Below are 26,386 nucleotides of genomic sequence, written 5' to 3'. Positions count from 1 at the left end.
TCAAAGTACACTGAACACACAATCAATTTCAAATAAGTGTACAGAAAAGTTTAAGACATTGAGAATTAAGTGTCTTACATCACTCAGTAGGTCTGAGTTGATTTTAGCCTGGACTATGCTGGGAAGGTCAACAATGCTGGTGAAGCTGAGCTTATTAGGAGGTTGACGGTAGAGCCGCTCACTGAGGATTTCCTGGGCTTTCTGCACTTTCTTAACATCGATAGAATCATTGGGCATCCATCCACAGCCACGGATCCATTCCAAATCAGACTTGTACAACAACTAAAGGAAAAGTCAGGGAAACATAGGCCACAGACAATGATTTGGGTGTTAGATTAATCAGAATATATTTGCACTTAAAATGGGATCAATTACAATAGTCAATGGAATTGGACAGTAAAATACATGAAACTTCATCACTCCAGGCCTACAACCCTTAAAGATCTGTGCACTCTTCCAATTCTGGTCTCTTGCACATCCCCAATTTTAATCACTCCATCATTGGTAGTTGTGCCTTCAGCTGTCAAGACCCCAAGCTCGAGAATTCCATCAGTGAACCCTTCCGCCTCTCGATAGCTCTCTCCTCCTTTTGGACCCTCCTTAAAATCTATCTCTTTGACCAAGCTTTTGATCGTCTGTCCTTGTATGTCCTTATATGCCTTGGTTTCAAATTTTCTTTGATGAGGTCTGTGAAGGATACATTTTGGTAGGAAAAACGAGCAGAGGCAATATAAAATAAAGGGTGCAATTCTAAAGTGGGTGCAGGAACCGAGAGACCTGGGGTATATGTGCACAACTCGTTGAAAGTTGCAGGGCAGGTTGAGAAAAAGGTTAAAATCCCATACGGGATCCTGGATGTTATAAATAGAGGCATTGATTACAAAAGCAAGGAAATTATGATGACTTTTATAAAACACCTCACTGGAGTATTGTGTCCAATTCTGGGCACCAACCTTTAGGAAGGATGTGAAACCTATAGAGAGGGTGCAGAAAAGATTGACGAGAATAATTCAAGGGATGCGAGACTTCACTTACATGGGTAGATTGGAGAAGCTGGGGCTGTTCTCCTTAGAGAAGAGAAGTCTGAGGGGTGATTTGATAGGGGTGTTCAAAATTATGAGGGGTATCTACAGAGTAGATAGAATCATAAATCACAGAATGGTTGCAGCACAGAAGGAGGCCATTTGGCCTTTGTGTCCATGCCAGCTCTCTGCAAGAGCAACTCAGCTGGTCTCACTGCCTCACCTTTTCCCCGTAGCCGTGAAAATCTTATTTCTTCAGATAATTACCCAATTCTGCTTTGAAGGCCTCGATTGAATCTGCCTCCACCACAATTTCAGGCAGTGCATTCCAGATCCTAACTACTAGCTGTGTAAAAAAGTTTTTCTTCATGTCGCTGTTGCTTCTTTTGCCAATCATTGCAAATTGGTGTACTCTGGTTCTTGACGTTTCTGCCAATGGGAAGAGTTTGTCCCAATCTACTCTGTGTAGCTCCCTCATGATTTTGAACACCTCTATCAAATCTCCCATTGTTCCCATTGGCGGAAGGGTTGAAAAACAGAAGGTACCAATATAAGGTGATTGGCAAAAGAACGATATGAGGAAAACCTTTTATGCGGCAAGTGGTTAGGAACTGGAATGCACTGCCTGAGAGTGTGGTGGAGGCAGATTCAATCGTGGCTTTCAATAGGGGCTTGGATCATCACCTGAGGGAAAGATATGTTGCAGGACTACAGGAAAAGGTCTGGGGAGTTGGATTAAATGAGTTGTTGCAGAGAGCCAGCATGGATTCGACAGGCCGAATGGCCTCCTTCTGTCCTTTAACCATTCTATGAGTCTATAAGGCTCATGTGAAATGCCTTGGGACATGTTAAAGACACTATATAAATACAGTTGCTGTTACTGATGTTGTTGATTGTTGGCCCACTCCATCTGCACATGCATTTTATGCTTCATCAGCTGCCGCCATCACTGTTAGCTTTTGATGGCCTTGCTTCAAGGAACTTAATTGTTCTGGAATTAGTAATGCATGAATGTTTCAGCAGTTTGTCTGAGATTCACCTCCAATACGATTTAACCCATTTATTTTTCATGTGTTGATGTATCTGTTAAAATGTCACTCATAGAATCATAGAAAGTTTATAGCACAGAAAGAGGCCACTTGGCCCATTGTGTCTGCGCCAGCTGAAAAAGGAGCCACCCAGCCTAATCGCACTTTCCAGCATTTGGTCTGTAACCCTGCAGATTACGGTACTTGAGGTGCGTATCCAGACTCCCTTTGAATAAGTTGAGAGTCTCTGCCTCAACTATCCTTTCAGGTAGTGAGTTCCAGACCACCAGCACCCTCTGGGTGGAAAAGTTTTTCCTCATCGCCCCTCTAATTTTTCTACCAATCACTTTAAATCTATGCCCCCTTGTCACTGACCTCTCTGCTAAGGTGAATAGACCCTTCACCTCCACTCTATCCAGGCCCCTGAAAATGTTGTACATTTCAATCAGACCTCCCCTCAGCCTTCTCTAAAGGAGAACAACCCCAGGCTATCCAATCTTTCCTCATAACTGCATTTTTCCAGTCCTGGCAACATCTTCATAAATTTTCTCTGTACCCTCGCAAGTGCAATTATATCCTTTCTGTAATGAGGTGACGAGAACTGTGCACAGTACTCAAGTTGTGGACTAACCAATGAGTTATACAGTTCCAGTATAACTTCCCTGCTCTTGTATTCTATATCCTGGCTAATAAAGGGAAGTATTCCATATGCCTGCTTAACCACCTTATTGACCTGTCCTGCTACCTTCTGGGATCTGTGGAGATTCACTCCAAGGTCCCTTACTTCCTCTACACGTCTCAGTATTTTCCCATTAATCGTGTATTCCTTTGCCTTGTTTGACCTCCCCAAATGCATCACCTCACACTTCTCCAAGTTGAATTCCATTTGCCACTTTTCTGCCCATCTGACCACACCATCAATATCTTACTGTAGCCTACAGCTATCCTCTTTGCTATCTACCACACGGCCAATCTTTGTGTCGTCCGCAACCTTCTTGATCATGCCCTAACATTTATGTCCAAATCCTTAATATACACCACAAAAAGCAGGGGACCCAGTACTGAGCCCTGCAGAATGCCACTGGAAACAGCCCACGAGTCGCTAAAACAGCTGTCAACAATTACCCTTTGTTTCCTGCCATTTCCCTGGATCCCATGGGCTTTTATTTTTATATCCAGTCTGCCATGTGGGACCTTATCAAAAGCCTTGCTAAAATTTATGTAGACCACATCAACGACAGTACCCTCATCTATCTTCCTTGTTACTTCAAAAAATTCGCTCAAGTTGGTCAAACAAGATCTTCCCTTAACAAATCCATGCTGTCTATCCTTGATTAACTTGTGCCTTTCTAAATGACAATTTATCCTGTCTCTCAGAATAGATTCCAATAATTTGCCCACTACTGAGGTTAGACTGACTGGCCTCTAATTATTTGGTCTATCCTTCGCACCCTTTGTAAACAGAGGTACAATGTTAGCAATTCTCCAATCCTCCGGCACCATACCTGTATCCACTAAGGACTGGAAAATGATGGTCAAACCTTCTGCTATTTCCTCTCTTGCTTCTTTTAGCAGCCTAGGATACGTTTCATCTGGCCCTGGTGATTTATCAACTTTCAAGGATGCTAATCCCATTAATACTTCCTCTCTCCCTATGTTTATCACATCCAATACTTCACACTCTTCCTCCTTAATTGTAATATTTGCATTTTCCCCCTCTTTTGTGAAGACAGACGCAAAGTATTCATTAAGAACCATACCAATATCTTCTGATCCTACACATAGGTTACCTTTTTGCTCTTTTATGGGCCCCACTCTCTCCTTAGTTATCCTGCTACTCTTAATGTATTGATAAAACATCTTTGGGTTGACCTTGATTTTGCTTGCCAATATTCTTTCATGCCCTCTCTTTGCTTTCCTAATTTCCTTTTTGATTTCACTCCTCCACTTTTTGTACTCCTCTCGGCTTTCTGCAGTCTTGAGTTCTCGGTGTCGGACATAAGCTTTCCTTTTCTGCCTTATCTTACCCTTTCGGTTCCTTGACATCCATGGGACTCTAGATGTGGCCACCTCACCCTTTTTCTTTGTGGGAACATGTTTACCCTGAACCCCTTGAATCTCCCCTTTGAATGCCTCCCACTGTTCTGACACTGATTTACCTTCAAGTAGCTGTTTCCAGTCCACAATTGCTAAATCACTCCTCAGTTTAGTAAAATTGGCCTTGCCCCAATTGAGAACTCTAACTCCTGTTCTACCTCTGTCCTTTTTTATAATTATGTTAAAACGGACTGAATTATGATCACTACCACCAAAATGCTCTCCCACTGCCACTCCTTCCACCTGCCCATCTTCATTTCCTAAAACTACGTCGAAAACTGCTCCCTCTCTTGTTGGACTTGCTACTCAGAGGGATTTCAGACAATGCATTAAGCATTTGTGTGCTAATAACACATGGTGTAATTTCAAGACTTAATTTCCTTCCCTTAGCTCTGCAGAAAAATAAATTAAGTAATGCTAATATCTCCGGAACTATATTAATACTCACATCGCTCTGCAAATCATAGGCTTTCTTTGCCTGGATCACATCATTCTGGTCTGGCAGACAGGTCCACTCATGCAGGTAATGTCTGTAGTCAATGTCGCTGACCAGGGTCTGGCATTTCTTGGCCAACAGGATGTCCAGCATGTCAACAGGCATGTTGAACTTGGTCTTAGTTTTCTCAAAGTCCTTCTTGTACTCCCTGTCACTCTGCATCTTGCCCACATGCATGCACCAAACCATTTTGGGGTCATCGTTAATGTCACGGCATCCAACATGGTGGCCAAGTTGCTTGCGATAGATTTCTTTATATAAATACTGAGGAGAAATGGTACAAACATATCAATCTCAATTAGTATTATAACCTGAAGTAGAAATGTTAGTTAGGCTTGGATTTTAACCCATAGGTGAATTCAGTGCTGGACCGGGTGCTGTTGTGAAGTTGGGAAATCCAGAAGAACGAGATTCCCGAATATCTTGCACTTTTTAAACTATCGGTTCAGAAGTCAGCTTCGCAAGGCTGCAGCCTAAGAGAATAGGTAAGTATAGTGAGTGAGTGAAAGAGTTTGTTGGGAGTGTTCCTGATCGTAGTGGGGGCAAGGTCATGTTGCAGGGGAGGATTAGTCTGAAGGTGGTTGGGGGGGGGGGGTGTGCTCGATTCCCACTAGGGGATCCTGATTGCGAGGAGGGGTCTTAATTGTTGGGATAGTCTGGTTGTGGCGGGAGGGAGGGGCAGAAAAATTTCAGTAGTGGTTTATAGAGGCAGACATTGATCAGGGAGAAGAAGATGGTGGTTGGTGGGGAGATGATAGTCAGGATGTCTGATGGTGGTCAGTGGGGGGAGATTTACTGGGTAGCTGCTTGGGCTGGGAGGAAACACCCCTACTCCTTCTGGCCCACAAGCAGTGCTATAAAAGGCTCTCCCACTGCCACTCCTTCCACTTGCCCATCTTCATTTCCTAAAACTACGTCTAAAACTCAATTCAACATTTCTCACCTCCTTTCAGCTGCCGGGTTTCCCCATGCCTGGGAAACCCAGCCAAAGTGAATTAAAAAGTGGAATGACAGCTAAAATGAGGGTAGGCACCCTCACTATAAGATTTAAATCACCAACCCACTTCCTGCGAGTGAATTGTTGCTGCCCTTCACCCACCTCCTTTAAAACTGGAAGTATATGGGTTTGAGGTGGTTTGGGCTCATATTTCTGATTTTATTTTGTAGTTTGACCTCTGACATGAAACCAACTCACCCTGTTTTGGGTATTAAGAATCAGTCCCTAATAATTATCGGTCTCTAATAATTTTTATTCACATATTCAAAATTGAAAAGTTAATTCAACTCTGCTTGTATTCTAAAATTAAGACAAAATTAATTAATTTTAAATTAAATTTTTAAATTAAGCAATGAGGATATATGCAACAATAAATTTTTAAATTATGAAAATATTTGTTTCATCCCTTTTTTTGCAATATTTTTACATCATGGATTAGATATTTTTCTGATATTTCATGACAATTTTGATCTAGTTTTGCTTCATTTAATTACAAAATTCCAAAAGTACGAATTCTATTCTGATGCTTGAGCTTCTATTTCAAGAAGTCAAACATTATGGACAATGATACAATTCAAAAGAGTCACCTCTTCGATCATACTCAATTTGGCTTGATTTCCATGGAATTATGCATTTCCAGTTATATTGTCACATTTTTCTTCATCCCTATATCATATATATTTTTGTTTAAATTACATTGTTTCATGAAGCAGTCTAAAAATTCAATCAGATAAGATTGTCTACTCCTGCACTTAGTGCTACTTCATTCAGTGATATTGTAAAGTTTCGCAGAATAGAATGATACAAACTCGGGAATACCAATGGAATACCAAAGGAATACCAACTCAATGCCATTTAAGTGATGTAACATGAAAGAGCTCCTCTATGCTCCATATTAAAATCATTGTAGATGCCATCAACCAGATTTGAATAGGAGGATAGCAAGCCAGATGCAGAAACTGGCATGTTGTTAAAAATTAGGATAAAAGCTAATGTCAGCTCCCTTTATACCTGGTACATTACAAGTGCAGTAGTTTGCAACAGTGGTCTACTTCAACTCATTTTCTTATAAGTGATCTAGTAATTCTCAGTTGTAATATCGGAGAGGACAACGTCAGAGACTGGCAGCTTCAAAGGATACTAGTATATATTTATCAGTATGAGGGTGGCTCATAATAATGTATATGCCAGTCTGATTGACCCAATTTACCATGACATAATTTACAATTGTCAATAGTGCAGTCACACATCACTACAACAAATGCTTATGACAAACTTCTGCCTTACCACAAAATCCATTTTAGCCAAACCTCAAGCCAATGATAGAGAGAATAAAGCTATTAATTCCCATAAACTTGCAATGAATAAATTTGGCATTTAGAATTTCAGTATTTAAACAAGAAGTAATTCTGAGAAAGTAATGGGCTGGATTTTACATTGTCGCCACAAACAATGGCAGCCCACACACATGGGCTGTAATTCGTGGAGCCGCTGTGATATTAAATGTGGCATCTCCGTCAATGGCGTCAGCCTTTCCATTTCATTTAAATATTGAAAAATATAGTTTATTAAAATGGATTCAACAAAATGAAATCAATGTTTCTAGCCCCTCTCCCACCCCCCAATAACCACAGAATTCATTCCTTGCCCTCTCCCCCCCCAAAAAAAAAACTTACCTTGAGCACCTGAGTTCCCCCCACCACCCCCCACAATTCACAAACTTTAATTTTTACCCATTCCAACCATCCCCTACACCTATCGGAGGAGGGTGACCCCGCTCCTCCCACTCCCATACTGAGATACTTAACTGCTCCACCCACCCCACCAATGTCCCGCATCGGATCCCTGGATAGGTATCTGAAGGCAAGTGCCAGCCGCCGACACCAATATGGCAACGGAATGGAGGGCGGGAGCGGGTAACTACTTACTTCACTGATCAGATATATTTCCATATGCTAATTTGGCTCCCGTCGCTGAGCAGCGGGGGGTCTCCACGAGGCCTTGCTGCGGCCGGCAAAATCAGGCCAGGACTTCCTGGTGTCGAGGCCCGTAATAGGCCTCTGCTGGAGGCATTTTCCGGCCCCTCTGCCATGATCCCCGACGCCGGTGGGGGGGAGGTGGGGGGGGGTGGCGGAGGTGCGGCTGTAAAATCCAGCCCAGTAATGGAAATGAATGGGTCTAACGTCAGTTGGTGATTTTTGTGAGCTTTAGCTCCTTGTGGATCTATTATAAATGGCTTTTGCAGTTTTATGAATGGTCCACATGATGTAATAGGGATTTACATTCACAAAGACATCAAGATTCAGTCAAACATTTTGTACTTACGTCACTTGCAATGTTTCTGGAAGCTTTAGCATTTTGGATGGCGATAGCATCAGCACGATAGTCAATGGTCTTCTTTGCATCTTCCCAACCCTCCTTGTAAAGTTTCTGTCAAGGAAGAGTAGCAGCAATTGTTTCACAACCACAGTAGTGCAGTTTGATTGAATGAGAATGGCTGAATTGGTATAAAGTAAGGTCACAACTTCACACAGGCGTTTTTTTTTGCTCTGGCCTAATCATTATTTAGCAGCCAATAGCCAATACAGCAGACTTTTGGGGTCAAATAGTGCTTTTCAGGATAGGCAGACCAGCACTTAGTTTATTTATACAAAAGTTCTTTATCTGAAATTTTAATCCATTTAAAAAGAACAAATTGACACCTCCATTAAAATAGTAATGGTAAATCATATCAATGTTTTAATTGGACAGCTAAATTCACCCTGTTTTGTGGTAAATATTTGGTTGTGTACCTTAACACAATGTCACACAAGAGAAACTCCTTCTTTAAGACTTTTCAAAAAAAACCACACATAAAACCATTAAATGGACTTTACCTAAAACATCTTGGCTGAAATTTTATGTCCCCCAAATTAGCGGGCTGGTGGTGGGGGGTAGGGGGTGTAAAATTGAGTGGGAGGCAGTTCCTGACCCCCTCCCGCCCCTGCTGCAATGTTTTGCGGGGCGGCAGTGGCGAGAAGCAGCCTGCCTACCCTCAGCTAATCAAGGCCCTTAAGTGGCCAATTAACTGGCACTTAGAAGCCTCCGCCTGCCGCTGCGGGGATTTTACCATTGGCGGCCGGAACGCAGGCAGAAGCCTCAAGATCCCCACCTTGTAAAACCAGGTGGCCTTCTTGTGGGCTGGTGGGGGTCCTCCCTGTGCCCCACGGAGGGCTGCCCCCAAAGCCCCAATCACCCCCAACGCACAACACTCACCCCACCCCCCTAACCAACCACTCTTGCCTTGCCAGGGGCTGACCAACTGACCCCAGCGAGGCCCTGAAAACCTACCTTAGTTCCAGGGCCGTCCTTCACCTTGCTTGTGATGGCTGGGAGTAGTCCCAGCAGTGGTCACCGCTCACGGCAGCTCCATTAGGCGGGACTTCCTGCCTCAAAGATGTGGAAATCCCACCTAAAACTAATTAAAGCCCTGGGGACTGCAAAATGCTGGTCAGGCTCCCTGGGCCCAGCGGAGGCAGGCTCGCCACTGACTTTTCAGCTAGTGGATGGGGCCTCCTGCCCAACGTAAAATTCTGGTCCCTTATGTTTACTGGTGTATCCAGCAGTAAATTATGTTATATTACTGTAAATATATACTTTACACTCACCTGACTAACATTGGCAGCATTGGATTTAGCCAACAAAATTGCCGGTGTATCAGGAAGGACGTGAATCTGTACCTTGTCTTTCTCCCAAGCTTCTTTGTATTTTCTCTATGATATTTCAAGTAAAGAAAAAAAATCAAAGTACGCTGAACACACAATCAATTTGAAATAATTGAAGAGGAAAGTTTAAGACATTGAGAATTAAGTGTCTTACATCACTCAGTAGGTCTGAGTTGATTTTTGACTGGACTATGCTGGGAAGGTCAACAATGCTGGTGAAGCTGAGCTTATTAGGAGGTTGACGGTAGAGCTGCTCACTGAGGATTTCCTGGGCTTTCTGCACTTTCTTAACGTCGAGAGAATCATTGGGCATCCATCCACAGCCACGGATCCATTCCAAATCAGACTTGTACAACAACTAAAGGAAAAGTCAGGGAAACACAGGCCACAGACAATGAATTGGGTGTTAGATTAATCAGAATATATTTGCACTTAAAAATAGGATCAATTACAACAGCTAATTACATTTGTTCGGTAAAATACATGAAAGTTCATCACTGTAACGTCCTCCAGGCCTACAACCCTTAAAGATCTGTGCACTCTTCCAATTCTGGTCTCTTGCACATCCTCAATTTCAATCGCTGCACTACTGGTGGCTGTGCCCTCAGCTGTCAAGGCCCCAAGCTCGGGAATTCCCTTCCTAAACCCTTCCGCCTCTCGACATCTCTCGCGTCCTTTTGGACACTCCATAAAACCTACCTATTTGACCAACCTTTCGGTCACTTGTCTTAATATGTCCTTATGTGGCTCGGTGTCAAATATTATTTGATAAGGCCTGTGAAGTATATATTTTGGTAGGAAAACGAGGAGAAGCAATATAAAATAAAGGGTGCAATTCTAAAGTGGATTCAGGAACAGAGACACCGTGACGTAAATGTATACAAATCGTTGAAGGTGGCAGGGCAGATTGAGAAAGCAGATAATAAGGCAATGTGGTTGACTCTTAAATGCCCTCTGAAATGGCCTAGCAAGCCACTCAGTTGTATCAAACAGCTACAAAGTCAATAAGGAATGAAATTGGACGGACCACCCAGCATTAACCTAGGCACCGGAAACGACAACGGCAAACCCAGCCCTGTCGATCCTGCAAATTCCTCCTTACTAACATCTGAGGGCTTGTGCCAAAATTGGGAGAGCTGTCCCACAGACTATTCAAGCAACAGCCTGACATAGTCATACTCACAGAATCATACCTTACAGGCAATGTCCCGGACACTGCCATCACCATCCCCGGGTATGTCCTGTCCCACCGGCAGGACAGACGAACATACGAATTAGGAGCAGGAGTAGGCCACTCGACCCCTCAAGCCTGCTCAGCCATTCAATAAGTTCATGGCTGAACTGATTACTCCACATTTCCACCTACCACTGATAACCTTCCACCCCCTTGCTTACCAAGAATCTATCTACCTCTGCCTTAAAAATATTCACTCTGCTTCCATTGCCTTTTGAGGAAGAGAATTCCAAAGACTCACGACCCTCTGAGAGAAAACATTTCACCTCATCTCTGTGTTAAATGGGTGACCCCTTATTTTTAAACAGTGACTCCTAGTTTGAGATTCTCCCACAAGGGGAAACATCCTTTCCACATCCACCCTGTCAAGACATCTCAGGATCTTATAAGTTTCAATCAAGTCGCCTCAAGACCCAGCAGAGGTGGCAGAGGCTGCAACACAGTGGTATACAGTCGGGAGGGAGTTGCCTTGGGAGTCCTCAACATCAACCCTGGACCCCGTGAAGTTTCATGGCATCGGGACAAACATGGCCAAGGAAACCCCTTGCTGATTACCACCTACCGCGCTCCCTCATCTGATGAATCAGTACTCCTCCACCACTTGGAAGAAGCATTGACCGTGGCAAGGGCACAGAATGTACTCCAGGTGGGGAACTTCAATGTCCATCACCAAGAGTGGCTTGGTAGCACCACTACTGACTGAGCTGGCCGAGTTCTAAAGGCGGTGACTGCTGCTGGAGGAGCACCTACCGGAGGCCGAGGAATGTCATTGGACCCAGGTCGGTCAGGGCGGGAGGGGTCTCATGGGGTGGGGGTTGCAGGAGAGGGGGTGTAGAGAGGTTGCTAGCAAGGGCAGAGGGGTGGCTCCTATCGGGCACTCCACGCCTTCTCGTTGCTGGGTCCCTCATTCAGACACTGTGCCTTTTAACAAGGGACCTTTGCCCCCAATACCTCAGACTGGGAAGCAGCCTGAACGTTTTTTTGTGCTGTGCTTCCTATGTGGTGACAGGGCGACCCACTACATGGCTAATTGCAGCAGCGGCAGGAAGAGGCCCTTAATTGGGGTTAATTGTACAGTTAAGGGCCTCAATTGGTGGCGAGGCAGGAAGGCCATTCACAGGAACTCCCCCGCCACCATCCCACCCGATTTTATGCTCTCCCCATCTCCAAAACCGCCATGGCTCCCCCCAATGAGTACAAAAGCAGGGAAGTTATGATGAACTTTTATAAAACACTGGTTTGACTTCAAATCGAGTATTGTGTCCAATTCTGGGCACCACACTTTAGGAAGGATGTGAAGGCTTTAGAAAGATGCAGAAAAGACAAGAATGGTTCCAGGGATGAGGAACTTCAGTTACATGGATAGACTGGAGAACCTGGGGCTGTTCTCCTTTGAGAAGAGAAGTTTGAGAGGAGATTTGATAGAGATGCTCAAAATTCTGAGGGGTCTCGACAGAGTGGGTAGAATCATAGAATGGTTACAACACAGTAGGAGGCCACTCGGCCTTTCGTGTCCATGCCGGGTCTCTGCAAGAGTCATAGAGAGATACAGCACTGAAACAGGCCCGAGGGCCCACCGAGTCTGTGCCGACCATCAACCACCCATTTATACTAATCCTACATTAATCCCCTACTCCCTACTATATCCCCACCTTTCCTCAATTCTCCGACCACCTACTTACACTAGGGGCAATTTACAATGGCCAATTTACCTATCAACCTGCATGTCTTTGGCTGTGGGAGGAAAGCAGAGCACCCGGCGGAAACCCACGCAGTCACAGGGAGAACTTGCAAACTCCACACAGGCAGTACTCAGAACTGAACCCAGGTCATTGGAGCTGTGAGGCTGCAGTGCTAACCACTGCGCCACTGTGCAAGAGCAACTTATCTTGTCCCACTCCCCTGCCTTTTCAACGAAGCCCTGCAAAGTTTTTTCTCTTCAGATAATTATCCAATTTGCTTTTGAATTTTGTTTGAAGTGAAGGCATCAACAGGTAACAGTGATTGAGGTGCTGCGGTGAATCAAAATGCGGGAGGGGGCCAACAATAAACATTAATAGCAGAAACTTGTATTCATAGAGTCTTTATCCCAACTATTAGTTGTGTAAAAATGTTTTTCTTCATGATGCCATTGTTTCTTTTGCTAATTGCCTTAAATCAGTGTCCTCTGGTTCTCAATCTTTCTGCCAACGATTTCTTCTACTCTGTTCAGATCCCACATTATTTTGAACACCTCGATCAAATCTCCCATTGTTCCCATTGGCAGAAAGGTTGAAAACCAGAGGACACTGATATAGGTGAATGGCAAATGAATCAATGGCAATGACATGAGGAAAAACCAGTGAGAGGATTTGGAATGCACTGCCTGAGAGTGTGGTGGAAGCAAATGCAATCATGGCTTTCAAAAGGGAATTGGATAATTATCTGAAGAAAAGTATATTGCAGGGCTACATGGAAAGGGCAGTGGAGTAGGAGTAGCTGAGTTGCTCTTGTAGAGAGCCGGCATGGATACAACAGGCTGAAAGGCTTCCTTCTGTGCTGTAACCATTCTGTGATTCTAATGATAAGGCTCCGATGAAAAGGCTTGGGACATGTGTTACGTATAGCTGGGAGATGATAAGGATGTTTTCCACTTTTTCACCTCTCAACTGACAGAAACCAGCAGTATATCTGTCTTCCTAAACCTCCCAAGTCTTTCTTCAGTGAACAATGGAAAAGAATACAGGCCTGCACCATTCCAGGTCTTGACCCCGAGAAATGACACTGATTTAAGGCATTTGGCAAAAGAAACAATGGCATCATGAAGAAAAACGGACTGCTTTTGTTATATTCCAGCCAAAGACCACTGGCGAAGGCCTGGTATGATTTCTCAGGTAGGGAGTTAAAAACCAAACTTCAGTCGCTGCCAACATCTCGTTCAAAGCTGGTAATCCTAGGCAGGGTCCCTTCTCTTCGATGGTATAGATGGATCTCTCTCTTTCTCTCTATAGTCTCTCTAGTCAGGGGCACAGATAGGCGCTTCTGTGGACGTGAAAGAGACTCCAAGAAGGTATGTTGCCTCCCTGGTGCCAGGGTCAAGGATGTCTCTGAACAGACAGAGGGCATTCTGAAGGGGGGAGGGTGAACAGCCAGAGGTTGTGGTACACATCGGTACCAATGACATAGGCAGGAAGAGTGATGAGGTCCTGCAGGGGGAGTTTAGGAGGTTAGGTAGTAAGTTAAAAAACAGGACCTCTAGGGTTGTAATCTCTGGATTACTCCCTGTGCCACGTGCCAGTGAGGCTAGAAATAGGAAGATAGTGCAGCTAAACACGTGGCTGAGCAGCTGGTGTAGAAGGGAGGGTTTCAGATATCTGGACCATTGGGCTCTCTTCAGGGACAGATGGGATGTGTACAAGAAGGACGGGTTGCATCTAAACTGGAAGAGCACAAATATCCTGGCTGCAAGGTTTGCTAGCGTCACTCGGGAGGGTTTAAACTAGTGTGGCAGGGGGGTGGGAACCAGAGCAGTAGGACAGCTAGTGAAATAAATGAGGAGGACATAGTAAATAAGGCCAGTAGGACTAAGAGGAAGAGCAGGCAGGGAGATGTTGCTGAGCACAGTGGCACTGGTGGTCTGAAGTGCATTTGTTTCAATGCGAGAAGTATAACAGGTAAGGCAGATGAACTTAGAGCTTGGATTGGTACTTGGAAATATGATGTTGTTGCTATTACAGAGACTTGGTTGAGGGAAGGGCAGGATTGGCAGCTAAATGTTCCAGGCTTTAGAAGCTTCAGGCGGGATAGAGGGGGATGTAAAAGGGGTGGGGGAGTTGCATTACTGGTTAAGGAGAATATCACAGCTGTACTGCGGGAGGACACCTCAGAGGGGTCATGCGGCGAGGTAATATGGGTGGAGCTCAGGAATAGGAAGGGTGCAGTCACGATGTTGGGGGCTTACTGCAGGCCTCCCAACAGCCAGCGGGAGGTAGAGGAGCAGATATGTAGACAGATTTTGGAAAGATGTAAAGGTAACAGGGTTGTAGTGATGGGTGATTTTAACTTCCCCAATATTGACAGGGACTCACTTAGTGCTAGGGGCTTGGATGGGGCAGAATTTGTGAGGAGCATCCCTGACGGCTTCTTGAAACAATATGTAGATAGTCCAACTAAGGATGGGGCCATTCTGGACCTGGTATTGGGGAATGAGCCCGGCCAGGTGGTCTAAGTTTCAGTGGGGGAGCATTTCGGGAGCAGTGACCATAATTCCATAAGTTTTAAGGTACTTGTGGATAAGGATAAGAGTAGTCCTCGGGTGAAGGTGCTAAATTGGGGGAAGGCTAATTATAACAATATTAGGCAGGAACTGAAGAATTTAGATTGGGGGCGGCTGTTTGATGGTAAATCAACATCTGACATGTGGGAGTCTTTCAAACGTCAGCTGATTAGAATCCAGGACCAGCATATTCCTGTGAGGAAGAAAGACAAGTTTGGCAAGTTTCGGGGAGCTTGGATAACACGGGATATTGTGAGCCTAGTCAAAAAGAAAAAGGAAGCATTTGTAAGGGCTGGAAGGCTAGGAACAGATGAAGCACTTGAGGAATATAAAGACAGTAGGAAGGAAATTAAGCAAGGAGTTAGGAGGGCTAAAAGGGGTCATGAAAAGTCATTGGCAAACAGGATTAAGGAAAATCCCAAGGATTTTTATATATATATATAAAGAGCAAGAGGGTAACCAGGGAAAGGGTTGGCCCACTCAAGGACAGAGATGGGAATCTATGTGTGGAGTCAGAGGAAATGGGCGAGGTGCTAAATGAGTACTTTGCATCAGTATTCACCAAGGAGAAGGACTTGGTGGATGATGAGCCGAGGGAAGGGAGTGCAGATAGTCTCAGTCATCTCATTATCAAAAAGGAGGAGGTGTTGGTGTCTTGCAAAGCATTAAGGTAGATATGTCCCTAGGGCCTGATGGGATCTACCTCAGAATACTGAGGGAGGCAAGGGAAGAAATTGCTGGGGCCTTGACAGAAATCTTTGCATCCTCATTGGCTACAGGTGAGGTCCCAGAGGACTGGAGAATAGCCAATGTTGTTCCTTTGTTTAAGAAGGGTGGCAAGGATAATCCAGGAAATTATAGGCCGGTGAGCCTTACGTCAGTGGTATGGAAACTATTAGAGAGGATTCTTCGGGACAGGATTTACTCCCATTTGGAAACAAACAAACTTATGAACGAGAGACAGCATGGTTTTGTGAAGGGGAGGTCGTGTCTTACTAATTTGATTGAGTTTTTTGAGGAAGTGACGAAGATGATTGATGAGGGAAGGGTAGTGGATGTTATCTATATGGACTTCAGTAAAGCCTTTGACAAGGTCCCGCATGGCAGACTGGTGCAAAAGGTGAAGTCACACGGGATCAGAGGTGGGCTGGCAAGATGGATACAGAACTGGCTCGGTCACTGAAGACAGAGGGTAACAGTGAATGGGTGTTTTTCTGAATGGAGGGATGTGACTAGTGGTGTTCCGCAGGGATCAGTGCTGGGACCTTTGCTGTTTGTAGTATATATAAATGATTTGGAGGAAAATGTAGCTGGTCTGATTAGTAAGTTTGCAGACGACACAAAGGTTGGTGGAGTTACGGATAATGATGAGGATTGTCAGAGGATACAGCAGGATATAGATCGGTTGGAGACTTGAGCGGAGAAATGGCAGATGGAGTTTAATCCGGACAAATGTGAGGTAATGCATTTTGGAAGGTCTAATGCAGGTGGGAGGTATACAGTAAATGGCAGAACCCTTAGGAGTATTGACAGGCAGAGAGATCTGGGCGTACAGGTCCACAGGTCACTGAAAGTGGCAACGCAGGTGGATAAGGTAGTCAAGAAGGCATCTGGCATGCTTGCCTTCATCGGTCGGGGCAGAGAGTATAAAAATTGGCAAGTCATGTTGCAGCTGTACAGAACCTTAGTTATGCCACACTTAGAATATTGCATGCAATTCTGGTCACCACACTACCAGAAGGACGTGGAGGCTTTGGAGAGGGTACAGAAGAGGTTTACCAGGATGTTGCCTGGTCTGGAGGGCATTAGCTATGAGGAGAGGTTGGAAAAACTCAGATTGTTTTCACTGGAACGACGGAGATGGAGGGGCGACATGATAGAGGTTTACAAATTTATGAGTGGCATGGACAGAGTGGATAGTCAGAAGCTTTTTCCCAGGGTGGAAGAGTCAGTTACTAGGGGACATAGGTTTCAGGTGTGAGGGGCAAAGTTTAGAGGGGATGTGCGAGGCAAGTTTTTTACACAGAGGGTGCTGAGTGCCTGGAACTTGCTGCCAGGGGAGGTGGTGGAAGCAGATTCGATCGAGAAGTTTAAGAGACATCTTGACAAATATATGAATAGGAAGGGAATAGAGGGATATGGGCCCCGGAAGTGCAGAAGGTGTTAGTTTCGGCAGGCATCAAAATCAGCGCAGGCTTGGAGGGCCGAATGGCCTGTTCCTATGCTGTACTGTTCTTTGTTGTTTGTTTGTTCTCTTCTCTTCTGGCTTTGTTTATACAGAATGTCTCTTCTTAAAACTCCTGATCAGAAACCTAGTTTCTGTCATATGACCAGAGTTTCTCTCTCATTGTTCTCTTAAATGGTCAGACCATGGGATCTGGGTGTCACTCATCGTCATTCTATCTTGATCAAGTAAAGCTTTTCACACCCGTTCTCTTGAGTTTGAATTTGGAGTCAACAAGTCTGCAATGCCATTGTTAATCCAATTCGTTGGAGAGAAGTAACCATTAACACAGAATAGGTCATTTACAATTTGATGCCTTCTCCACGGCTTGTCTGGACATGAAGACTGGCTCAGAGTTCTTGCAGTTTCCAGTACAGGATAAGGTCACGTGACCTCTCAACTCCAATTTGTTTTGTAGCAAGAATGTCTGTTTTGGGTTTGTTTCATAAGTTCATTATACAGTTCCTAATTTCTCCTTGCAGAGTGTGACACATGTTTATAGTTGCTGTTATTGATGATGTTGATTGCTTTCCCACTCCATCTGCACATGCATTTTACTCTATCGTAGCCATCCCCATCACTGTTACCTTATAACGGCCTCACCTCAAGCCACTCGATGGCTCTGAAATTACTAATGAATGAATGTTTCAGTGGTTTGTCTGAGATTCCCCTCTGATATGATTTCGCCCATTTATTTTTCATGTGCTGTTGTCTCTACTAAAATGTCAGTAAAAGGGATTTAAGACAAGTGCGTTAAGAATTTGTGTGCTAATAACCCATGGTGTAATTTCAGGACTTCATTTCCTTCCCTTAGCTCCACTGAAAAATAAATTAAGTAATGCTGCTAATATCTCTTGAATTTATTCTTTTAAGATACGATTTATTTTTAGTAATTAAATAAATATTTTTGCTGAAGTGGAACTATATTAATACTCACATCACTCTGCAAATTATAGGCTTTCTTTGCCTGGATCACATCATTCTGGTCTGGCAGACAGGTCCACTCATGTAGGTAATGTCTGTAGTCAATGTCGCTGACCAGGGTCTGGCATTTCTTGGCCAACAGGATGTCCAGCATGTCGACAGGCATGTTGAACTTGGTCTTAGTTTTCTCAAAGTCCTTCTTGTACTCCCTGTCACTCTGCATCTTGCCCACATGCATGCACCAAACCATTTTGGGGTCATCGTTAATGTCACGGCAACCAACGAGGTGGCCAAGTTGCTTGCGGTAGGCTTCTTTGTATTTGTACTGGTTACAAAAAAGAAAAATAACTTTTATGCACGTCACAATCACTAACTTGACAAATGATAATTTTAAGCTTCGGCACTGGCAGAGCTGCACCTTTGATGTTATGTTTGTTAACGTTCAGTATGAAGAATGGCATCAATATGTAAAATCTTACTTTTCTGTGCTTGAACAACTTCTGAACTCCTCAATTGTCACAATTTGGCTCCTCCCTGCTACTGATGTACATGAAGATTGCTCTCTATGCATCAGTTTATTTTTGTAAACAGACATATTCACAAACAAATAATGTTCTGATGCCATTATTTTTTTAGGAAACTTGGATATGCAATATTAAGCCAGAATTTACTGTCAAAATAACGGCAAGGCTAATGGCCCTCACCCTGGGTAAATGATACAGCAACTTCGGGTGAGGAGCAAATGCCTGGTGAAATGTGAATATCCAAAAGTTGCTTTTGGAGTTGTGATGCTCCGCCATTAGCTTTGTGAAAACAATATCTTGCCCTTAGCCTCCCAGTTTCCTTTTGAAACTTGTTATATTTCCCCATTAATTAAGAATTAAACTTGCTACTAAAAGTTAAGTCTTGAAATTACAATATGATAAGGGTGCATGATTGCCTTCAAAAACTCTGCAATGTACTGGCAGACAGACTGGCAGACTGCTGGACATCCTGTTGGCCAATGTAGGGCGGCACAGTGGCGCAGTGGTTAGCACCGCAGCCTCACAGCTCCAGGGACCCGGGTTCGATTCCGGGTACTGCCTGTGTGGAGTTTGCAAGTTCTCCCTGTGTCTGCGTGGGTTTTCTCCGGGTGCTCCGGTTTCCTCCCACAAGCCAAAAAGACTTGCAGGTTGATAGGTAAATTGGCCATTATAAATTGTCACTAGTATAGGTAGGTGGTAGGGAAATATAGAGACAGGTGGGGATGTTTGGTAGGAATATGGGATTAGTGTAGGATTAGTATAAATGGGTGGTTGATGTTCGGCACAGACTCGGTGGGCCGAAGGGCCTGTTTCAGTGCTGTATCTCTAATCTAATGTCAGAAATTAACAATTACAAGTGTGGAGTTTCATTCCTTCAGGTATTGAATTTTTCTGGGAAATTTTCAAAATGTCAAATTATAAATCTTACAGCGTTTTCTTACTTTTCCTTGGCACCACATTTTCTCTCTTTCTCAATCCAATCTTAATTTCCCTCTCTATTTCTCTTTCTGTAGCTGATTTGATATTGAATTCACCCTCCTTCTCATTCCTTCCTCTGTTTATTTCCCAATCCTTAAATCTTCTTGGTTAAGGAGATAACCTGTTGGTTGTGCTGTTCACTCAGGTCTCAGATGTCCTGCTTCCCTCACTGTATCATTATCAGCCTCTACTTGCAGTATCTTAGGCTGGTATTTTATCCAGGCGACGGGGATCTGAACCACCGGCAAAAGCGCTGGCAAGAGCCCCGTATCGCCTCCTCTAGAGACGATCCGCCAGATCAAGTGTCATTTAGGCACTTAAGTGGAGAGCTTTGGGCCTTCCCCAGGATCAAGGACCCTAGTCCCACCTGCTGAGAGCTACTGGCCGATCTTTGACTGAGCAGCTCCACTGCGGACGGTGGTGGTGGTAGCTGCCGATACTGGACACGCCTGAGGCCCTGGACCCAGGCCACAGGTAAGTCACAGCAGGAGGGGTTTTGCAGAGTGGAGGTCGCAGGGGAGAAGGGTGTAAGAGGGTCGACAGCAAGGGCAGGAGGGTGGTTCTCAGTGGGCGTCTTCTTTCCCAATGCTGTTTACCCTAATTGCCCAATTAGGGGCCTCAATTGGGGGTGGGGCAAGAAGGCCATTCACAGGCCTTCCTGCCACGGACTTAATTTGTGTGGAGGCGGGAAGGTGACCGGTTCCTCCACCCTCCCGCCACCATTCCGCCGATTATATGCTCTCGCTGTCTCCAAACCCAACATGGGGGAGAACATAAAATTCCCCCTTAGTGGGCAAATATTTTTTCAGCTGAAGGATTGGGGGCAAGTCTAACTAACAGCATACACTGTTAGATGTCTGGCCCTTTAATTTATGAATGGAAAAATTATTTTAATTGAGAGGAAACTTGATCAACACTCTCAGACTTTAATAGCATCAGATAACTGCATGAGCAGACTTACATCACTGGCAATGTCTCTGGAAGCTTTTGCAACCTTGATTGAGATGGCATCAGATCTTAGATCATACCCTTCCTTCTTAGATTCTTCCCAACTGAGTTTATATAATTTCTACACAGCATAAAGGAAAAATAATGGAACATTAGAGGAATGTTGAAGCACATCAGGCAAATCATTATGAACTCAAAGTCTACACACTCCATTCCATCCTGCCAAGACCATGCTCACTGCTCCTCCCGTGACTGGACCCACCTCCCATGACCCACTGCACCTACCACCAACCCCTCCATGCCCCCACACTGGGCTCACGCTCACCACTCACCCCAAGTTAAAATCGTTTGAAAGCTTTTCTGTTTTTATTGTCAAGTTTTATTAAAGTCGTGTTAAAACTAATGAATTAATTGAACCAAATGCAATTATCACAGCAATTACAATGTCTGCTCCTAATCGCAGAATCATGCTCTCATTCTTTGTCCTGTAATTTGACTTACAGATCGATCTACTAAATAATCCTACTTTAACAGAAATGGAGACTGTTGTAAAAGCAAGTTGGCAAAAAAGAATCTCAATTTTACTGTCTCCACTTTCAGTAGAGAAGATCTGTTCTTGGCTCTTCACAATAATATTGGAAAGAAAATGCACCATGGTGGCATAGAAAATAAATCAAAGACGGCAATGGAAGATCAAGCCCTCCAAGATCTTTGTGATGACTATGCTGAAGTTCTCTATTCTTCCCCAATTCGGCGAATGGCCAAATGGTGTACTCAAAGGGCCGAATGGCCTATGCCTGCTCCTATTTCATATGTTTTTATAGATAGAAGATCAGCCATGGTCATATTGAATGGTGGAGCAGGCCCAAAGAGCCAAATGACCTAACCCCTGCTCCTATGGGTGACCGCTTTGCGGAACATCTCCGCTCAGTCCGCAAGCAGGACCCTGAGCTTCCGGTTGCTTGCCATTTCAACACTCCCCCCTGCTCTCATGCTCACATCTCTGTCCTGGGATTGCTGCAGTGTTCCAGTGAACATCAACGCAAGCTCGAGGAACAGCATCTCATCTACCGATTAGGCACACTACAGCCTGCCGGACTGAACATTGAGTTCAATAATTTCAGAGCATGACAGCCCCCCACTTTACTTTCATTTTTAGTCATTTTTAGTTATTTTTTCTTCCTTTTTTTTTTTGCATTCCTTTTTACATTTTTTGCATTTATTTCATTTCATCTTAGTTTGTTCAGTTTGCTTACCCACTGTTTTTTTCAGGTTGTTTTTCTTCAGGTTTGCACTTGCTGATGTTCTATATTCAGTATATTCACACCTAATCTGTACTAATGCTTTGTCTTTCAAAACACCATTAACATATTGTTTGCCTTTGCTCTGTGACCTTTTGGTCAGCTATGTGGCCTGGTCCAATCTGCACCTTCTCCTTTGTTATCTCTTGCCCAACCCCCACCTCACTTGTTTATAATCTGTGACTTTTCTAATATTTGTCAGTTCCGAAGAAGGGTCACTGACCCGAAACGTTAACTCTGCTTCTCTTTCCACAGATGCTGCCAGACCTGCTGAGTGAATCCAGCATTTCTTGTTTTTGTTTCAGATTTCCAGCATCCGCAGTATTTTGCTCCTATTTCTTAAGTACCCGGTTTGATCTACTTCTGAACCATACAACCCAGAAAGTACCAGGTTTTGATCTTGGTCCATAGTGAGCTAGCTGTTCTCAGCTGGGGTTTATAAAGTAGGAGTGCCTCAAAATATCTCTAGTTAGGGAGGTGAAATCTTAGCCTGGGTTTGCTTCTTAATTACTATCGAGTGGCACTACTGAGAAGTAATAGTCTCAGCAACACTAACAAATGCTAGTGAAATACATTTGTATTTTGCACAAACTAACAGGGCATTCCTACCATTCTGTTTGTTGAGGAGTTACATCAAATGGATTAAAAACACATAGCAGGAGGCTCCCTATCCTTAAAAGGTGTATTGGTTATGACCTCAGCCTCCACAATTATACAGAAACATATGCATAGCTTTTGCCACAAGAGTTACAAATCACAACAAAGGTAATTACTCAACGAACCTGAAGAAGAAAACAGGAAACTTGATAATTGTGTGCTACTCACTAATTGACAAAGGGATGCTATATCTTTCTTACCGAACTGATGTTGGCAGAATTCTGTTTGGACAATAGCATCTCGGGTGTATCGTTTGGAAGGTGAATTAAGAGCTTGTCACTTTCCCAAGCACTACGGTACAGGCGCTAAAGACAGAGGAAAGAATGGATCCATTTATTTTTCCAATAATAACCTAGCAAAATCTAATGCTTGTTTAGCATGTGCAATAAACTCTCATACACTGCTGGCAGCATAGATAGAAGAAAGTAAAATATATTTAATGCATGATAAAAAAGAAAGCACTTTCAGTACATGTAGGTTTACGCAGGCCAAATACATGGAGTATTAAAAGAAAATGTCAAGAGTAAAAGATTTAGGGGTCCAAATTACTGCTTAAGCATAGAAAATGAATGTTAAAGCTTTTACATTGGCTCTCACTGTACTAACTTGAAAATGCAGGGGAAAAATTTGTTTGTGTAGCATTGCTTCTGCCAGCGTTAAACAGACTACATCAATTCCTTGGGAGCAGGAGGCACCAGGGCCGCAACCTGCCTGACTCGTGTGGCTGTTGGCAATGATATCAATGAAAAGAGCTGCACGGTCCACACAGTTAGGGGCCCAGGAAATTGATGTAAATCAGTGTAGCATCAATGAATTGCTCCTCTGCAATTTTGGAACATTGTTTTTTCACAAGATGGAATGTGGTATAACGTACAAACAAATCAGCCAATCAGTATTTGTTTATAAGATTGCTGCTCAATCACCTTCTAATGAGCAAACAAGACTCTTAGAAAATAAAAGGCTTTCTCCATTAATCTGTCAGGGCAAACTTGTGTCGACTGGAGCAGAGAAGCTACCATTCCCTGATGAAGCTCCATAGGCTCTTGTGAATGATGGAGCACTGAAGTAGCCTCTTTAGGGAAATGAGCATATGACCAGTAAATCTTCAGAGAGTACATGAGACTTGAGAAGCAGTAGAAAAGCAACAACACCTATTGCATTAAGAATGAAGTTCAAAAGAAGATATGAAACCAGAGAACTGCTGCTGTAAGTGGAAAGTCTTCCTGTAACTTTCTCTGCTATTTTCTATGGACAGCAGCACCCAGTGTTGACCTCTGCATAAACAGTGGTACTGGGGCCACATCCTAACCATTTACCGATTGAAATATTCCATGTAAAATTGTAAAGGAAACAAAGAACATTAATAAGCAGTGCAAATGGATATTATAGTGAATGTCTTAGGTTAACATCCTATCTATATATCAAATTAGCTATTCACAGAACAACTCAAATGCCTCCATTTCTTTGAGTGATCCATTATGAAAACCAGGCAAGCAATGAAGATCAATATGCATTAGCTGCATAGTCTATATACAGGTGTGCCTGCAAGGTGCATCTGAGAGTTAGTAAAAAGCTGTTTGTACAGAGAGATGTGGATGTAGTATTAGTTTCCAGCTAGCATTTTTATGGGACAGGTGCTCCCATAGACATCGACAATGCACATAATATTTATATTGTCACTGTACAATATAATCACAATGAAGGTTGATTTTTGTTGACCCTGCAAGGCCAGCTGGCCTGCAACAGTTGAAGGAGGATCCATAATGAAGGTGTTATCCCAAGTAGTAGGCATAGATTTGTCGGGAGACTGCAGAGGGGAAGGGAGAAGGTGAAAGCAAGATGTATGAAAACAGAAAGACTAGCATTTATATAGCGCCTTTCATAACCCCAGGACATTCCAAAGCATTTTACAGCCAATGAAGTACTTTTGAAGTGTTACTCACTGTTCCAATGTAGGAAATGTGGCAGCCTATTTATGTACAGCAAGGTCCCACAAACGGCACTGTGATAATGCACAAATAATCCTGCTTCTGTGATGTTGATTAAGGGATAAATATTGGCCAGGACACCAGGGATAACTCCCCTTCTCTTTGAAATAATGCCATACGATCTTTTATGTCCATCTGACCGCGCAGACGGGACTTCAATTTAACGTCGCATCCAAAAGATGGCACCTCAGACAATGCAGCACTTCCTCGGTACTGCACTGAAGTGTCAGCCTAGATTTTATAGAACAGATTTCTCTGTCTAAAAAGTAAAATATTCTACAATTGGTTAACATTAATATAAATGGCCAGATTGAGTTATCATAAGCAGCCATGGAAGCCCAATGACAAACACTTCCTCTGCACACAACGCTAGTTTTTTGTAAGTTTTATCACTAGGCATTAAAGAGAAGCCACAAGAATACTTACATCACTCAGTAGGTCTGAGTTGATTTTAGCCTGGACTATGCTGGGGTCGTCAACAATGCTGGTGAAGCTGAGCTTATTAGGAGGCTGACGGTAGAGCCTCTCACTGAGGATTTTCTGGGCATTCTGCACTTTCTTAACATCGAGAGAATCATTGGGCATCCATCCACAGCCACGGATCCATTCCAAATCAGACTTGTACAACAACTGCAAGGGTAAAGAGCAAATCAACAAATCACAATGAATGAAGCAAATTCTCATTTATCTGGATTGCCTTTGATATGAACTAACATGCTCAAAACATATTCAGAATATGGTTGTACAATCCAATATTATTAACAGAACTCTGTGCCACCTCATTGTTATAATATTGGATGTCTAAACTTTGGTTACTATGGTTTCCAACCATCATTCAAAATTCCACGTGTCAAACATGAACTAAACCACTTTCTCATGAGCAAAGTCCATAACCATAGAGAAAAATAAATAACTATTGCCTGATAGAATAAAGTTGAAAAAAATGGATATAATGACATGCTGTAAATTTGGTAAAGCAGCCACAGTGATAGTCAGGTTCAGTGTAAAAGTAGAAAAGGGTAATAAAAAGTCATGGATGAGGGTGCTGGACCAGAACAAGGTAAAGTGTCGTGAGTCAAGGGATCTGGTCCAAATTAACTCAGGGCAACAATACAGCAGTGGGGAATCTTCAAACACGAGGCTGAGAACAAAATAGGTACAAGGATGGAGTTCTGTGGATAAAGAGATTAAAATGAACCTGAAACATAAAAGATCAATCTGAGTCTAACATTAAGGAAAAGCATGGGAAAAATGTAAAGTGTATGTGAGAAGTTGAAGAGAGAGATTAAAAGGACTAAAATGAGAAAGGGTTAACATAATATAAAAGAAAGTAGTAAAGACTTTTGTGTATGTAAAGAAAGGAGAAGGGTTGAAGGGAATAGTCAAAATATGGAAGAAGATAATAAGAAAATATTTTGGGAACAATTTAACCCGATCCACTCAACCACCTGGTTTCAACATCAGGTTCTGATGACAACATTAGAACCACACTGCAATTTTAACTCAACAGACTGAGCAGGAAGTGACTGTTATGAGCTCACAGGACAACAGTCTTGCTTGTACTGTGTCTTTATTGAACTGCCTTCTGATGGATGCCTGCAGTGAGTGTCTCATGGCAGACATCACATTACATAGAAACATAGAAAATAGGAGCAGGAGTAGGCCATTCGGCCCTTCAAGCCTGCTCCGCCATTCATTATGATCATGGCTGATCATCCAACTGAGTAACCTGTTCCCGCTTTCTCCCCACATCCTTTGACCCCTTTCGCCCCAAGAGCTATATCTAACTCCTTCTTGAAAACATACACTGTTTTGGCCTCAACTACTTTCTGTGGTAGCGAATTCCACAGGCTCACCACTCTCTGGGTGAAGTAATTTCTCATCTCAGTCCTGAAAGGTTTACCCCGTATCCTTAGACTATGACCCCTGGTTCTGGACTCCCCCACCATTGGGACATCCTTCCTGCATCTACCCTGTCAAGTCCTGTTAGAATTTTATAGGTTTCTATG

At 43.5% G+C, this 26,386-nt stretch overlaps 1 protein-coding gene across 1 annotated transcript in view; it reads right to left on the bottom strand.

Annotated features, from left to right (window-relative positions):
* Nucleotides 1-26,386, bottom strand: part of neb (nebulin) — a 361,674-nt gene that overhangs the window by 170,699 nt on the left and 164,589 nt on the right. The window contains exons 69-77 of the mRNA XM_068036260.1: nucleotides 24,804-25,007; nucleotides 22,590-22,694; nucleotides 20,445-20,552; nucleotides 17,995-18,306; nucleotides 9,499-9,702; nucleotides 9,288-9,392; nucleotides 7,966-8,070; nucleotides 4,596-4,907; nucleotides 79-282 (exon numbers count right to left, since the gene is read on the bottom strand). Coding sequence (XP_067892361.1) covers nucleotides 79-282; nucleotides 4,596-4,907; nucleotides 7,966-8,070; nucleotides 9,288-9,392; nucleotides 9,499-9,702; nucleotides 17,995-18,306; nucleotides 20,445-20,552; nucleotides 22,590-22,694; nucleotides 24,804-25,007 — 1,659 coding nt within the window. The remainder of the gene's footprint in view (nucleotides 1-78; nucleotides 283-4,595; nucleotides 4,908-7,965; nucleotides 8,071-9,287; nucleotides 9,393-9,498; nucleotides 9,703-17,994; nucleotides 18,307-20,444; nucleotides 20,553-22,589; nucleotides 22,695-24,803; nucleotides 25,008-26,386) is intronic.

The sequence above is a fragment of the Heterodontus francisci genome, chromosome 7 (genome assembly GCF_036365525.1).
Source record: "Heterodontus francisci isolate sHetFra1 chromosome 7, sHetFra1.hap1, whole genome shotgun sequence".
NCBI lineage: Eukaryota > Metazoa > Chordata > Chondrichthyes > Heterodontiformes > Heterodontidae > Heterodontus > Heterodontus francisci.
Note: the sequence above shows the minus strand (reverse complement) of the source record. Positions and strands in the feature narration are given on the sequence as shown.